Source organism: Heloderma suspectum, chromosome 2 (genome assembly GCF_057233095.1).
Source record: "Heloderma suspectum isolate Gila_16-S chromosome 2, 16-S_ref, whole genome shotgun sequence".
Taxonomy (NCBI): Eukaryota; Metazoa; Chordata; class Lepidosauria; order Squamata; family Helodermatidae; genus Heloderma; species Heloderma suspectum.
Genome location: NC_139459.1, coordinates 364,520,288 through 364,535,317, shown reverse-complemented (window position 1 = coordinate 364,535,317; position 15,030 = coordinate 364,520,288). Strand labels below are relative to the sequence as shown.

General features: G+C 48.1%; 1 protein-coding gene across 2 annotated transcripts; it reads left to right on the top strand.

Annotated features, from left to right (window-relative positions):
* The first annotated feature begins 1,655 nt into the window (after positions 1 to 1,655).
* LOC146355749 (uncharacterized) lies at positions 1,656 to 14,326 on the top strand. 2 transcript variants are annotated; one of them, XM_084830837.1, is made up of 5 exons: positions 1,656 to 1,750; positions 8,391 to 9,130; positions 10,480 to 10,582; positions 11,375 to 11,977; positions 12,940 to 14,326. In XM_084830837.1, the coding sequence occupies exons 2-5, from the start codon at positions 8,411 to 8,413 to the stop codon at positions 13,452 to 13,454; spliced, it is 1,941 nt and encodes a 646-aa protein (XP_084686963.1). In that variant the 5' UTR covers positions 1,656 to 1,750; positions 8,391 to 8,410; the 3' UTR covers positions 13,455 to 14,326. The 2 variants fall into 2 exon arrangements, with proteins under 2 accessions (XP_084686963.1, XP_084686965.1); XM_084830839.1 differs by having other exon boundaries at positions 1,698 to 1,859; positions 11,375 to 14,326.
* The last annotated feature ends 704 nt before the right edge of the window (positions 14,327 to 15,030 follow it).

The following is a 15,030-nucleotide window of genomic DNA, read 5'->3' as shown; positions in this document are numbered from 1 at the left end:
TTAAGTTGCCTGTGGAAAGATGCCCTGAAAAGGTGGCCTCAAAACATTTAAAACAAATAATGATAAATAACAGAACACAAAATGTTGTCCATGTGTGCACACACTAGCCAAGCACTTATTTAAAAACTAGAAAATGTTAAATCTCTACAGCACCAAGAAATTAAGCAGAAGAGTTTGCTATAGCCAGAATAAATCAACTAGTTTTATGAGTTTCCCTGACGCTACTCTTTGCAAAGTTTTAAAACAACAACTTTTTTTTAAAGGTAGATCAGTGTTTTTTCATATTCCTGGAAGAACTCTAAACAGATAGTGCGGGAAATCCTCAACTGTATTATTATTACTGCAGTAACAGAAGTGAGACTGACGTTTAACAAGCCAGACATGGACTTACCCTTTTAAACTGCCTGTTGAAACTGGAGAACATGGCAACCACAGTTGCAAGAAAAGGGAGACATGATAGATGCATACAATATTATTCATGGTGTGGAAAAAGCGGATAGGAAGAGGTTTTTCTCCCTCTCCCATAATACTAGAACCCAATAGGGTCACCCCATGAAGCTGATTGGTGGGAGATTCAGGACAGATAAAAAGGACTCTTCCCACAGTGCAGAGTTAAACTGTGGAATTCACTTCCACAAGATGTAGTGATGGCCACCAATTTGGATGGCTTTAAAAGGGAGTTAGACAAATTCCTGGAGGAAAAGGGTATCAATGGTTACTAGACTTGAGGGCTATGTGCTACCTCCAGTATCAGAAGGCAGTATGTCTATGTACACTAGTTGCTGGGGAACATGGGCATGAGGGTGCTGTTGCATAGGAACATAAGAGTCATATTAGATGAGACCAAGGTCCATCTAGTCCAGCATTCTGTTCACACAGTGGCAAACTAGCTGCCCATCGGAAACCCACAAGCCGGACATGAGTGCAAGAGCATGTTCCATGGCAACTGGTGTACATATGCTTACTGCCTTCCTGATACTGGACTCATGTCCTAATTGTGGTTTCCTGTGGGCAACTGGTTGGCCATTCTGTGAACAGAATGCTGGACTAGGTAGACCCGTGGTCTCATCCAGTAGGGCTTTTCTTATGTTCTAATGTTTTTAAGTTGAAGAGAAGAGGGTCCTCCAAATCCTTGATCCTTTTTGGTGACCCTTTTCTGCACCCTTTCCAGCTCTACAGTGTGAGAATGTACTGCAAAAAGACGTTTGCCCCATAAGCTAAAGGTCGCAGTCAGGGCCAGGGCCAGCACTCGCCATCCTTGGGTAACTGCCCACTGAAGGTGTCCTTCTCAAGGGCCCTCAAAAACCTGGTGCCAGCACTGAATGTCTGTACAGTACTTAGAAAATTTTAGGTGCTTTCTAGGTGAATAATAATAATAATATACTTATTTGGGAAGAAGCACTATTTGAGTCACTAGGGTGGACTATACTATTGGGTCAACGTGCCCCGCTCCTTTTATATTTCAGTTTTGGAAGCGGGCCAGGAAGATGATCTTTTGGCCGGCCAACAACCCCATCCAGCAGTTAGTTTCCCCCACCAGTGGTTTTCTAAACAAGAGTGCGTGCCAGCTGCTCTTTCTGCAGAGAAACTTATGGGGTTAAACGCACCGAGCTCCATTGGCTAGAGAGGACCAGCAACGGGAGAGAAGGGGAGTTGTGTGTGTGTGTTTTTAAAAGGGCAGCCACCTTCCTGCACAGCTGCACAGAGAGCTATGAAAAGACCTTCCTGTCCTGCCCTTATTTCCTTCCTGGTAAGAAAACTTCCCCTTTGTGTGTGTGTCTGCACTGCCCATTCTTGGTGCGACGGGAGGGCTGTCACTCCTATCCCAGGAGGTGCTCTGCAAAGGCTACAGGGAGCAGGTGAGTTTAAAACAAGATGCTGGATTTAGGGGAAGGAGAGGCAGACAGACAATGGCGTTCCTAGGTGGGACGCAGTGGTTTCTTCCTCCATCGCCCCAGATCGAAGCAATCAGAGGGGTTTGCCTTGCACCCTGCAGTGGTCTCTCTCCACCTTGGAAACTCTAAATATTCTGAGAGTTAGTCCTCCTGGATCTGTTACTTAATAACATGTACCTTACCTGTGCCGGATCAGTTCATCTAACTCAGTCTTGTCTTCTGCAGCCTTCTTCCCCAAACCTGGCGCCCTCCAGATGTGTTGGACTACAACTCCCAGCATGCCCTAGCTAGCCATGGCTGGCTGGGGCATGCTGGAAGTTGTAGTCCAACACATCTGGAAGGTGCCAGGTTTAGGGAAGAAGCCTGGTCTACTCTGACATTCAGCCACTCTCCAAGGAAGTGGTACTGTTAGGTAGTTTTATAGTCTGGACCGAACGGTCGTGTGTGTATCTGTCTTTGGATGGTAATGAGTAACTACTTTGCATACTTAAAATGTGGTAAAACAGCCCTGATGCATTTGGGGCTCCCCTATCTGCTCGTTCTGCTGAGTTTGGGACCTAGATGTCTGTCCCAAAGTCTGTCCCTGATGGCACCAATGCAGGGGGGTATCTTTCCTCTTAGGATTTTAACTAGAAAAAGCCTAGGGGATTGGTTGAACGTGGGCATGCAAAGCATGTCGTCTTAACACTGAGCGATGGACCTTGGTTTTGGGAGAGAGCATTATTTATATTAATTTTTTTAAATCTTAAGAATGAGTTGCAGCATCCCCAAAAAGGGAACGGATTTATTGTGGCATCATCTCCTGTGAGTAGAGCTTGCTTTGGCAGACAGAATCAGGCTTAGGACCACAAAATGTATTTATTTATTACATAAAATGTATTTATTTATTAAAAGCCATAGTAAATCAGTGAGTGGGGTGCTAATGGCACTCCAAATGCTGTTGGATTATGACTCCCATCATCCCCAATCATTGGCCATGCTGGCTGGGGTTGATGGGCATTTGAATCCAACAAAATCTGGGTTCCCCAGCCCTGTTTTTCGATGGCATAAGGCTCCTTACTCTCCCCCTGCAACAGACTAATGTCAGAATCCATCTGGAATGTATTAAACATTTTCTGAACTTGGATTGCTAGATTTGTCATTGTTCAGGTGTCAGCTGTCTCCCCTGCATCTCCAGAAGTGAATTCTGTCAAGGGCTCCTTGGAGGCCTCTCTCAGTCTAATCCAGTAGCCAAGTCCAGACACAGACAAAGGGATTCCTTTCAAAGCTTTATTCTTCTTTTACAACTTAACAACTCTACAGGTAGCAACTAGATCTGAGCAGCAGAGTACCTATGCCCTAAGTTGAAACAGTTGGTCCCCATTTGAAAGGGAATTACTGGCAGACCCCTGAACTTAAGGACTAGGGAGAGTCCCTCCCCTTTTCCCTTGGAGCCTCTGGGCGCAGCCGTTGTTTGCGTGCCAACCTGGCACTTCGCCTCCTTTCCGCGCCCTCCATCTGGCGCCGCTCTCTGCATCTGCGTCGCGCATCCACCAAGTCTGCTATCTCTGCTCGGTCACTCCCTGGACTGCTTTCTAATCTAGGAATGCTGGTGGGAGGAATCTCCGTCAGCTGTGGGCCCTGGGAAAGCGGAGCGCGCTCCTCTCCCAGGAGCGACTGCTCTTCCTCAGAATCAGAACTACTCTGGGATTCTATGGGCTCAGTGTCCACCCTGACAAATTCTGTGCTTGGGGAATTGGTTGCATCTTGTCCCTAGTGCCTATGTGTTCCAATACATGCGCATGGATGCTCAGGGTCCATGCAGCCCTGCTATTTTGCACACTGTAGCTGCTGAGGTTTGGTTTGAATAGTTGAAAATATGTCTTAGCTCAGCCTTCCTCAACCGCCCCCTTCCGGATGTGTTGAACTACAACTCCCATCATTCCCAGCCAACATGGCAGTAACTGGAAAAAAAACACAGCCTCCTTTTACTTTTAAGTCAAACATGGGAGAAACCATTGCAGAATAAATAGATACTGCAGCCAAAGATGAGGCTTAAGTGATGTGTTCATAGTGGAGCAGGGGGCAGGGGGAATTCTTCCTTGGAACAAGCTGTTATACAACTACCACACAAGGATGCCTAGTGTGACATTTTGAAGGATCTATAATCCACCCTGATCTCATGCTTTCATGCCATTCCATTTGGAATAATACGCATAAGAAGAGAGAGCACCTTCTGGAATGGCACTCCAGTTTAGGTTTCACTGAACTGGTAAACTTGTGCCAGGGCTGTACCACTTCCAGGGCTGTACCGCTTCAGAGTGCAGTTGGGGAAGTCCCAGGAAGCCCACATAAACAGGACAGGCTTCTTAGGGTTGTACAGATTTTGTTAAATCCATCCCATCTGTGTCTTGTGAATTGTCAGGCACCTTTCATTCTGTTGTCCTCTCATTAACTGAATCAGAGTTCTGGTCCACTTGCACAAATGTGCATGCACTTGTGCATTAGCACAAGTGCCTATTTCAACAAATCCCCCCCCCCCCCGCAATTAAAAGAACAGTCTGCAAGACCACACGATTTGGAAAAAGACAGTCCACTGCAGAATCCACAGGTTGGATTCATAGAAATCCAGACTCATTTGAATCCGTTACAGATTTCTCCGACATCCCCTGTTGTCTTCCCCTGGCCACTGTGTTCAGAGATTTACTGCCTCGAATATGGTGGTACTGTGGCCAAACGTTGCTGATAGATCTGTCTTCCTAGTGCAGTGTACGAAGAAAGGAAGCTGCCTTACACCAGCTGAGAGTCAGACTATTTGTCCAGCTGGCTCAGTATTGTCAACACTGACTGGCAGTGGTTCTCCAGGGTCTCAGGGAGGCCTGATGCCAGCACCCGGCATGGTGATGGTGGGGCAAATGCCAGGGCCCACAGCTCTCAGCAGGGCCTACTGGGCTGATTTTTGCATCTCTTGTGTCTGTGATGCCGTTATTTTTAACTTTCTGACTTCTTTTTATGGATTGGCACCGAAAGAAGTACCGACCTGGGCATCTAGCTACTGTTGTCTTTATTTCCCCTCTGACCTGGCCCTATCATTAGGTAGAGTGAGGCAGCAGTTGCTGGGGATGGTGGGCAACAGTGAGGCATTGGGGGACACAGCTGTGGGTGCTGTGTAGCCTGTCCTGCACCGCATAAGCTAGCTTGTTGTCCTTAGGTGTGGTGGAGGACACTGTCCCATCAACAGTATTGGCTCCTGCACGTGGAATGGAAGGAGGTCCCATTTTATTAATTGCCTCAGACACATCCCTGTTTCCCCCATTCCTTCTGGGTCCCACTCCCAATGTAGCAATGCTACGTTGGCACCCAGAAGCATTGTGGGGAAATAAACATGGCAGCCACTGGCGTCACCCAGCTCAGCATTTCTCCCATCAGAGTTGGGCTGTAAAAAGAACTTTAGAAAGCAAAAAATAAAATGCTGTCGCATATGTCTGCAGGCCTCTGCTGCCGCCAGATAAACTGGGGTGCGGGGGGACACATCAACCACCAGAGGTTCTGGCGAGGAGGTCCATCACGGCAACTTGGCCCAGGGCCCCTCCTGCTACCTGGGCCTTTTAGATGGAGGCGGCAGGGGTTGAATCTGGGACCTTCTGCATGCAAAGCATGTGCTGTAATGCTCAGCTATGGTTGCATGGCTCTTTTAAAAACCATCGCCACATCCTGGCATAGTGAATTCCATAGTTAGCTATGCACTGTGTGAAGAAATACTTCCTTTTGTCTGTCCTAAATGTATTACCAGTGAGTTTCATCGTGTGACACCGAGTCCTAATATTACAAGAGAGGAAGTAACATTTCTCTTTATTGGGCATTTGGCTGTGTTGTTTTAAAAGGGAATGATTACTAAACCCGTCCCCCCACAAAGGGCCACATGGTTACCATTTACAGCTTGCATTCTTGCATTCTTCATTTTTTAATCTTTTTTTTTTGTTAGGTTCTGTATTTCTGTGCTTTGGGAAAGAAAATCCAAAGCAGCTTTCTTCTTATTTTTTCCTAGGGCTGGGCTGAAGGGACTTATGGCAATAGGGCTCAGAAACTCCTCAAGCTGCTGGGGATTACGTCTAGGGCAAGGGTCGCCAACGCAGTGCTCATGGGTACCTCCAATGGCACCCTCAAAGGGGTTCTTAATATGGTGCCCATGGGCACCCAAACAATTAAAAAAAATAATTTAATTTTTTAAAATTTCACATATTTTAATATATGAAATGTGTACAACTTTCTGGCAATTATCCATAGGCATCAACAAAAGTAGTCCAAATATCCAAATAAGTATCCATTTGAAGGTGGTGTCTATATGTCACCTGTTCAAATATTGTAAGGTCTTCAATCTATTGCATTATAGGCAGTGACTGTTTATCCTTCCAGTGTTGTAATATCAGTGTTTTAGCTGTCCAAAGGCTGCAGAGAGTCTATTTATGCTGACCATTTGTTAATTTCCATGAAGCAGGTAAATAATTTAAAAGAGCATGCACATCAGTGAATACTAAGGTCTGAGTGCATCTAAGGCCCTCCTCCAAGTGCCTCCTCCAAGGGAAGCTCGGAAGGCAGCAACGAGGGAGAGGGCCTTCTCAGTGGTGGCCCCCATCTGTGGAACAAGCTCCCCGCTGAGGTTCGCCTGGCACCAACATTATTATCTTTTCGGCGCCAGGTTAAGACCTATCTCTTTTCCCAGGCATTTGGCAGCGCATGATGAGTTTTAATCTGTCCTGGATGTGTCTTTAGTTATGACTGACAGTTCAAAGTTGTTTTTAGTTATATGTTGTTTGTGTACATTGTCTGTGTGCTTTTCTGTAAATGGCGTTTAAACTTTTTATATTGTATTTAATGTTTTAACTTCTGTAAACCGCCCAGAGAGCTTTGGCTATGGGGCGGTATAAAAATGTAATAATAACTGTTCCAGTACAAAATTTTTCTATACAATAACCTCCCTGCAAAAAGAAGCAATTACTGGCTACTGCCAAAACATATGTTTAAAAGAAGCATTAGCTGCATTTCACCACCAGCAATTAGTTGAATTAGACAATCCTTTATTAAAGAGATGTTGCGATGTCCAATAGAGACAAAACAAAAGTTTTTGCTGAATAAGATCCATAGACACGACAGGTAGATGCCAAAGGGGCGATCCACTGATTAGGCATTTTGTGGTGGTTTCCCACAAATTCCCAAATGTGCCCATGGGTCCAAAAATGTTGGGGACCCTGGTCTATGGTATGTCAGGATGTCAGGACTAGCAGCAGCCATTATTTTTGGGGGGGAGGGGGAACACTTGCAAAGAAGGGGTCCACCAGTAGGAAAAGTTACTCCCCCCTCCCAGGCTGTAACAGGCGAGGTAGGTGGGGCTGAGAGTTGGTGACTGGCTCAAGATCACCCAATGAGCATCATCACTGAGCTGGACTTGTCCAATCCTGGTCCAGTTTATACAGCGGCATTTACCTAGGTACATATATCCAAGCATATAGCACCCTTTGTGCACACAGAGCATTACTCGGTACAGGAGGGCAGGTCCCTGCCCCAAAGAACTTACAACCTACAATGTGACACAGAGGAAACAACAGAGGAAAGGCAGGAAAGCAAGAAGCAGGGGTGGGCAGGGAAGCTTCATACAGCTGACTCATTTGCACGTGCTTAAGCTTTATTTTGTGCCTGTAGGCAGCGTACATCCATATGAGCTTATCAAAAGAGTTAAAGAACAGACCATATTTCAGTAGCATAGAGACAATGAACAGCCTTCCAAAATATCAGCATTATTTATTTTGGGTCAAATCCAACTAAAGTCCTACTTGGAGTAGACCTACTGAAATGAATGGGGCTTAAACTGGATTCTACCCTTTATATCCTGCGGTTCCACCAAAAAATGGCACTCAAGGCAGCTAACAGTAAAATACAGATGAGAAGCTATATCTTTCTTCAAATATAACATAAATTAATTAAAAACAATTAAAATACACACAATAAATGTGCAATCCTATGCATGTTTAGACAGAAAAGAAGCCCTAGAACTCCCAGTATGCCCCATTGCACCCTAGAAGAAATAAACAGCAGCCAACCAATTAAACTCCCTTCAGTGACTGACCAGCTTACATGCCATAGGCCTGGCTGAATAAAAATTCCTTTGCCTGCAGATGGAGGAACAAGAGAGAGCCAACCTAGCCTCCCTCAGCAGGGAGTTCTAAAGCCTGGGAGCAGCCACCAAGAAGGCTCTTTCTTGTGTCCCCACCAAACATGCCTCCAATGGCAGTGAGACTTGGAGAAGGGCCTCCCCGGAAGATCTTAAAACCAGGGAAGGCTCGTATGGGGGAATGTGATCTTTCAGCACAACACTAACTAACCCAGAAAGATTTCATTTCAATAAATATGATAACTAGGCAGTCGAGTCAGGATCGCCGCCCTCATGGTTTTTTAATCCAACTTGTATCGCTTTGCACTTTATATAAACACACAAACTTTTTATTTCTTTAATCCCAGAGGTCAAGCTAGGGATAAAAATGGAAAAACAGGATCAGGCAGGAGCCGAGTCCGGGGAGAAATCAGAAGGCAGAGGAAGGGATGCTCGCCTTGTCCAAGCAGAGACAATCCAGGAGTTCCTGACTGGGGCAGCTCCACAACAAATCAAACAGGAGCCTGACGAAGGGCTGGAGCAGCGCTGGGAAGCCCAATGGCAGGAGTTCTTGAGGACGGTCAAGTCTCCGAATTCAGAATGGCGACACCTGCAGTTGCCCAGCACCACCTGGGAGGGAGATCCTAGGCCCTGCCAGGCGTCCTTAAAGGGAGCGCCCGATGCTGGACTCTGGCCTAGAGGAGAGTGGTTGACTCAGACCCTGCCGGACCTCCTCGGAGAGGCCCAGCAGGCCTGTCGCAGCCTGGACTCCTCCCAGACTGTGAAAGTTGAGGTGCTGGATGAAGAAGACACGGTCAGCCTGGAGATGCGGCGCAAGTGCTTCCGGCTGCTTCCCTACCGCGAGGCCGAGGGCCCCCGGGAGGTTTGCCGGCGGCTCCAGGAGCTGTGCCACCAGTGGCTGACGCCAGAGAAGCACAGCAAGGAGCAAATCCTGGAGCTGCTGATCCTGGAGCAGTTCCTGGCCATCCTGCCCCCGGAGATGCAGGACTGGGTCAGGGAACGGGGCCCGGAGACCTGTGCTGAGGCAGTGGTTCTGGCCGAGGATTTCCTCCTGATGATCCAAGAGACCGAGAGAGAGAAGCAAAAGGTATGAGTATTGGTACGGGACAGCGTCAAGGGTAGGCGCGGTGGGGCACCTGCCGAGGGCCTGCACCCCAGCGGGGGCCCACTGGCAGAAGGCCCCTGGAGTTGCTCCTCCTCCTCACCATGGCAACCTGCTTGTTCCCCTGCCTCTCGCTCTGGCCCAGACAATGGTGGAAGGGGTGAGGAGGAGGAGGAGGCGGAGGCGGAGCAGACGCCACGGCCTCCTTGCTCCCTGGCTCCCTGCCTGTCAGTCAACCAAGTGGGAGCAATGAGGAGAAAGGGGAGGAGGAGCAAGAGCAGCTGGTGACCATGGCGGTGAGAAGGCAGACGCACTGACGGAGGGGGCCCAGTGTGGGTGTCTTGCCAAGGGCCCTCCAAAGCCTGGAGCCAGCATTGGGTATTTTAGTCCTTTTGTTTTTTTAATGCATTATTGCGTTTTTACATTTTTACAGTGCCGCTGGCTTTTACTCTGGGTTTTACTTTGGTTTTATTATGCTGTCAGCCTTTAAAGGCTTTATAGTACGTTGTATCCGGTTGTATTTTACCGTTTTTATTTTTCGTGAACTGCCCAGAGGGCTTTTGGTTACTGGCCGGTATAAAAATATAGTAAATAGATAAATGATATTTGCAAGTGACCTTGAGAGCACCAAGGAGACAGCAGCTCAGTCCATCTTTCTCTTGGTAAAGCAGTGTCCATTTGTTACATTTGTAGGCCGTTTGTGGGCGGGGGAGCCCCAAAGTGTCAAACAATAAAATAATTAAAATATGGGAAAACAACCAAAATAATTTCCTTTTTTTAAAAAAAAAAGAGGAAGAAGAAGAAGAAGAAGAATTAAAAGCAACTCACTTATGAGGAAAAGTTACAGTGTTTGGGGTGCTGTTATAGTTTGGAAAAATGGCGAGCAAAAGTGGACGTGACATAGGGGTTGTATTCAAGTGTTGGGGGGAGTGTCATTTTTTGCTTTGTATTTCTAATTATTGTTTTGCTATGTTTGTGGTTAGTTAGCTCGCACCTCAGAACTGATAGAAAGGCATGATATGTATCATGGGAAAGCAATGGGGGCTGGTGGTTCCGATGTCAGTGGGGTGGTGAATCTGCTCTGGGTTTCAGTCAGAACCAGTCAGAATTCTAAAGGAGCTATCCAAGGTGCTGAACCCTAGCTCCAAAATGGGTTCCAAACTTTGGATAGCCCCTTTAGAGTGCTGACTGTTTCTGACTGAAACCTGGAGCGGATCCACCGCCCCACTGACATGGGAGCCACCAGCCTCCAGCACTGGAAAGGCCCTCGGTCTCCCAATATCCTCAGGGGGGGAAATGCCATTGTCTTCTTTCTCTCCCCCCATTCCACTCAGGTTCCGGGGCCCTTGGAGGAGAGCTTCATTAACGCCCCCAAATCAGAGCAAGATTCACCAGACACTATAAAGATGCAACTCTCTGTGGAAGCCAGCTTGCTGGGTAAGGCTTTGAGAGCTGATTCTGAGTCTTCTTTTCTCCCCCACCACCCTTGAGTATCACTAGGAAGTTGTTCTTGAGTATAAGAACATTTGTATGCAATGGTTCAGTTGTTGACTGGGAGCTGGAATCAGGAGCACATCACCTCACAGCTGAAAACAACTGCACTGGGTCCCAGTCTACCTCCAGGCCCAGTTCACACTGACAGTTGAAGCGCTGAACTAGCCTTCCCCAATGTGGTGCCCTCCAGATGTTCTGGACTACAATGCCTATCATCCCCAACCAGCGTGGTCAATGGTCGGGGTATGATGGGAGCCGTACTCCAAAATGTCCAGAGGCGGGGTGGGGAACCTCAGGCCTGCTTGCTAAATCTGGCCCGTAGGGTGCATCTGGAACCACGTGGGGAAATGAAGATCGCAGCCACACATGGAGCCTCCGCTCCACCAGTGCTTTGGTGAGCAGCATACCTGGCCACCTGGCGGGAGCCGAGTGACCAAGGCAGTAACTGGGGGTGGGGGAAGAAAGTGGCATAGCAGGCAGTGGCAGGACAGAGCGGAGCAGGAAAGCAACAGCATAGCCAGAGTGGTATGGGAGACCCACCTTGCCTAGGCCCCTCTCAAACTTGGGAGCGCTCCTGTTCTAGAGGCATGGGGCCACAACCAAAAAGGCCCTGTTCCTTGTTGCTACCCCATCTTACTTCAGAAGTTGGGGGCTCCCTTAGCAGATGCTGCTCTTAAGAGTTTACCAGCACTCTGGTTTCTTGCATGCAGATAATGATTCTCTGTTTGGTCTCAGGAGTAGATGATCCAGTCCTGGAGACTGAAGAGGAGGCCTTTCTGCCAGAAGGACCTGAGCCTCAGCAACTGGGCATCAGTGGAGTACCCTTGGAAAGAGCCAAGGGGAAATTTTTCCCAGGTCCCGAGTTGGAAGGGATTCCAGGAAGCCAGCAGGGGCCGGAAAGGCACCAGGACAGCTGTCTGTGGAAGATAGCAGAGCAGGCCTTCCTCTGCGAGGGTGGAGACCAGGCCTTCCATGAAAGCGCCTTCCCAGAGAGGACTGAGAAATGCCAGAGAACGGGTGGCTCAGGCACCGACTTTGGGAAGAGCCTCCGCCAGAGCTTAGACCTCCTCAAGACCCAGAAGAAGCGCATGCGGAAGTTTAAATGCTCCTACTGCGGGGCCACGTCCAACATCCGCGCAAACATTGTGGTGCACGAGAGAATCCACACTGGGGAGAAGCCCTACAGCTGCCTGACCTGTGGCAAAAGCTTCAGTCGGAAGTCCACCCTCGTGAGGCACAAGCGGACCCACACGGGAGAGAAGCCGTACGAGTGCTCCGTGTGCGGGAAAAGCTTCAGCATCCGGTGTAACCTTTTGCGTCACGAGAGGGTCCACACGGGTGAGAAGCCCTACCATTGCACTTACTGTGGTCAGAGCTTCAGCCGGAGACTCTTGCTCGTGATCCACGAGAGGACCCATACGGGAGAGAAAAACTTATAAAAGCTTGCCTTGTCTGTGTGTCTGTGTGGAAAATGTCACCGTATTTGTTTCTCTCTCTGTGTCCCACTTGTGACACGTGAGGGGGGAAAAATCCAGTGGGGAGAGAGACCACAAAATGACGCAGCTCAACAGGACTGGCCCTACCATTAGGCAGAGCGAAGCAGTTGCCTCGGATGGCAGGTGCTGGGAGGCGGCAGCAAGTTGCTGGGGGAGGGAGCTGTGGGCCACCTGTCTTGCCCTGTGTCCGCTAAGGTAGCCTGCGGCCTTCAGGTGTGGTAGAGGAGGCTGTCCCATTGCCAGTAGTTGAAGAAAGGTTCAGCTGCCAGTCAGTGCTGGCTCGGGGTTTTGGAGGGCCCTTGGGCAAGACACCCTCGGTGGGCCCCCCTCCCTCAGTGTGTCTACTTTCTGACTGAAAGAACTGGGCATATTTAGCCTTGAGAAGAGAAGACTGAGGGGAGATATGATAGCACTCTTCAAGTACTTGAAAGGTTGTCACAGAGAGGAAGGCCAGGATCTCTTCTCGATCATCCCAGAGTGCAGGATGCGGAATCATGGGCTCAAGTTACAGGAAGCCAGATTCCGGCTGAACATCAGGAAAAACTTCCTGAGTGTTAGAGCAATATGACAGTGGAGCCAATTACCTAGGGAGGGGGTGGGCTCTCCCACACTGGAGGCATTCAAGACGAGGCTGGACAGCCATCTGTCAGGGATGCTCTGACTTGGATTCCTGCATTGAGCAGGGGGGTGGACTTGATGGCCTTGTAGGCCCCTTCCAACCCTACTATTCTATGATTCTGTGATCAGCATTGTTCCCAGCAGCTCCTCCTCCTCATTACTCCCCCTTGCTTGCTTGACAGGCAGAGAGACAACAGGCAAGTAGGCCATGGCGTCTGCTGCTCCCCTCCTCACCACAGCCATCATTTGAGCCAGAGCGAGAGGCAAGCGAACACGCAGCTTGCAATGGTGGACAGGAGCAGCAAGCCCATGGGGCGCTGGTCAGTAAGGCCCGTGCTGGCATGTGGGCCCTCAGCAAGTGCCCAAGCATGCCAAGCTTTGACACCGGCCCTGCTACCAGTCCAGTGAGCTTTTGTACATGGAATGGGAGTGGTAGTGGGGGGGAGCGCCATCCTGTTCTTCGCCTCAGGCAGGAAAATGTTTTGAGCCGGCCTGCAGCTCAAGTACGTGTAACTCCATTTGTTCACATCTGTCCATTGTTACCCTTGAATATAAAGCAACAACAACCGGAGAGCATCCACTACAAACTCAGCAAAGAGAGAATACATCTTAGGATGCGGGAAAAATCACTGTTTTATTCCAAGAGAAGCCCAACAGCCTTCTTCAGGCATTGTATTAAAACAGCCCGCGGAGACCTCTGATACATCTATCTCATAAGTTACTGAATTTATGAGATACATCTATCAGAGATTTCTGCATGCTGTTTTGATATGATCTCTGAAGAAGGCCCCCAAATAAAACTGGGCTGAAACATGTAGCGCTTATCTTGGAATAAAACACTTACTTTTCCAGCATCTTGAGAGGTGTGATCTCTTTGTTGTGGCCTTGTTATCCCTGGCCTTCTTCCCCAATTGTCAAAATTTAGATTGTAAGCTCCTAAGAGCAGGGACCTTCATTTAAAAAATAATGTTTGTGCTACCTTGTAAAACACCTTGTAAATAAGAAAAATTAAATGCTCCAGCCGTGGGGAAACTTAACTGGAAACCATCCTTTATGGAAGGGGTGGGCAGACTTCAGGCTTGCGGGATCTACTTCTCTTTTACCAGAACCCTGAGATCCGCTGACTGGAGCCAGGTACAAAATTGTCACCGGGGGGGGGGGAGATACTGTTGGAATTAAGGAACAAGCGTGCGTCTGAGCACATGCTCAGTCCATGAATTTGTTTCCAGTACCAGAACTGAGTTCACAGTCCTTACACAAAGAAAAACACACAACATACAGCCACTCCTGATTTTCCCTCCAAGATTTCTTCCATTTTAGGACACAATCCTATGCATGTTTAGACAGAAAAAAGTCCTACAACTTCCAGCATAACCCAGCCAGCAGGGCTTGGTGGGGGATGCTGGGAGTTGTAGGACCTTTTTTCTGTCTAAACATGCCTAGGATTGCATCCTTAGCCTAATTTAGAAGGGGAAAATAGGAACTGGAAGTCAGAAAACCCTGGTGATCTTTTTTTATTTATGTATTAGCAAAATTTATATATCCTTTCTCATTGGAAACAAATACCAAAGTGCTTTACAAAAGAATAAAAACAAAGTAAAAACCACACACAATAGTATCATGAGGTTGGTACAAAGACTTTTGTTAGAAGCCTTGAGTGTTGTTTTTGGCTGAAAGGTAGGATATAAATTTACTTAATAAAAATAAATAGCCCTTTACTCATATCTCAGGGCCAAAACAGACATTATTGTAAATCTGTATCTAGCAGCTATGAGTCCCCCCTCCCTTTTTACTCTAGAGTCCCCCCTATGAAGAGAGACTGAAAGAACTGGGCATGTTTAGCCTTGAGAAGAGAAGACTGAGGGGAGATATGATAGCGCTCTTCAAGTACTTGAAAGGTTGTCACAGAGAGGAAGGCCAGGATCTCTTCTCGATCATCCCAGAGTGCAGGACATGGAATCATGGGCTCAAGTTACAGGAAGCCAGATTCCGGCTGAACATCAGGAAAAACTTCCTGAGTGTTAGAGCAATACGACAATGGAACGCATTCCCTAAGGAGGTGGTGGGCTCTCCCACACTGGAGGCATTCAAGATGAGGCTGGACAGCCATCTGTCGGGGATGCTCTGACTTGGATTCCTGCATTGAGCAGAGGGTTGGACTTGATGGCCTTGTAGGCCCCTTCCAACCCCACTATTCTGTGATTCTATGACATCGTAAAGTGGCAGGCCTAGGCACTTTTCCCCATCAGCTTTTTATGTGTGGTCATCTAAAGGCTT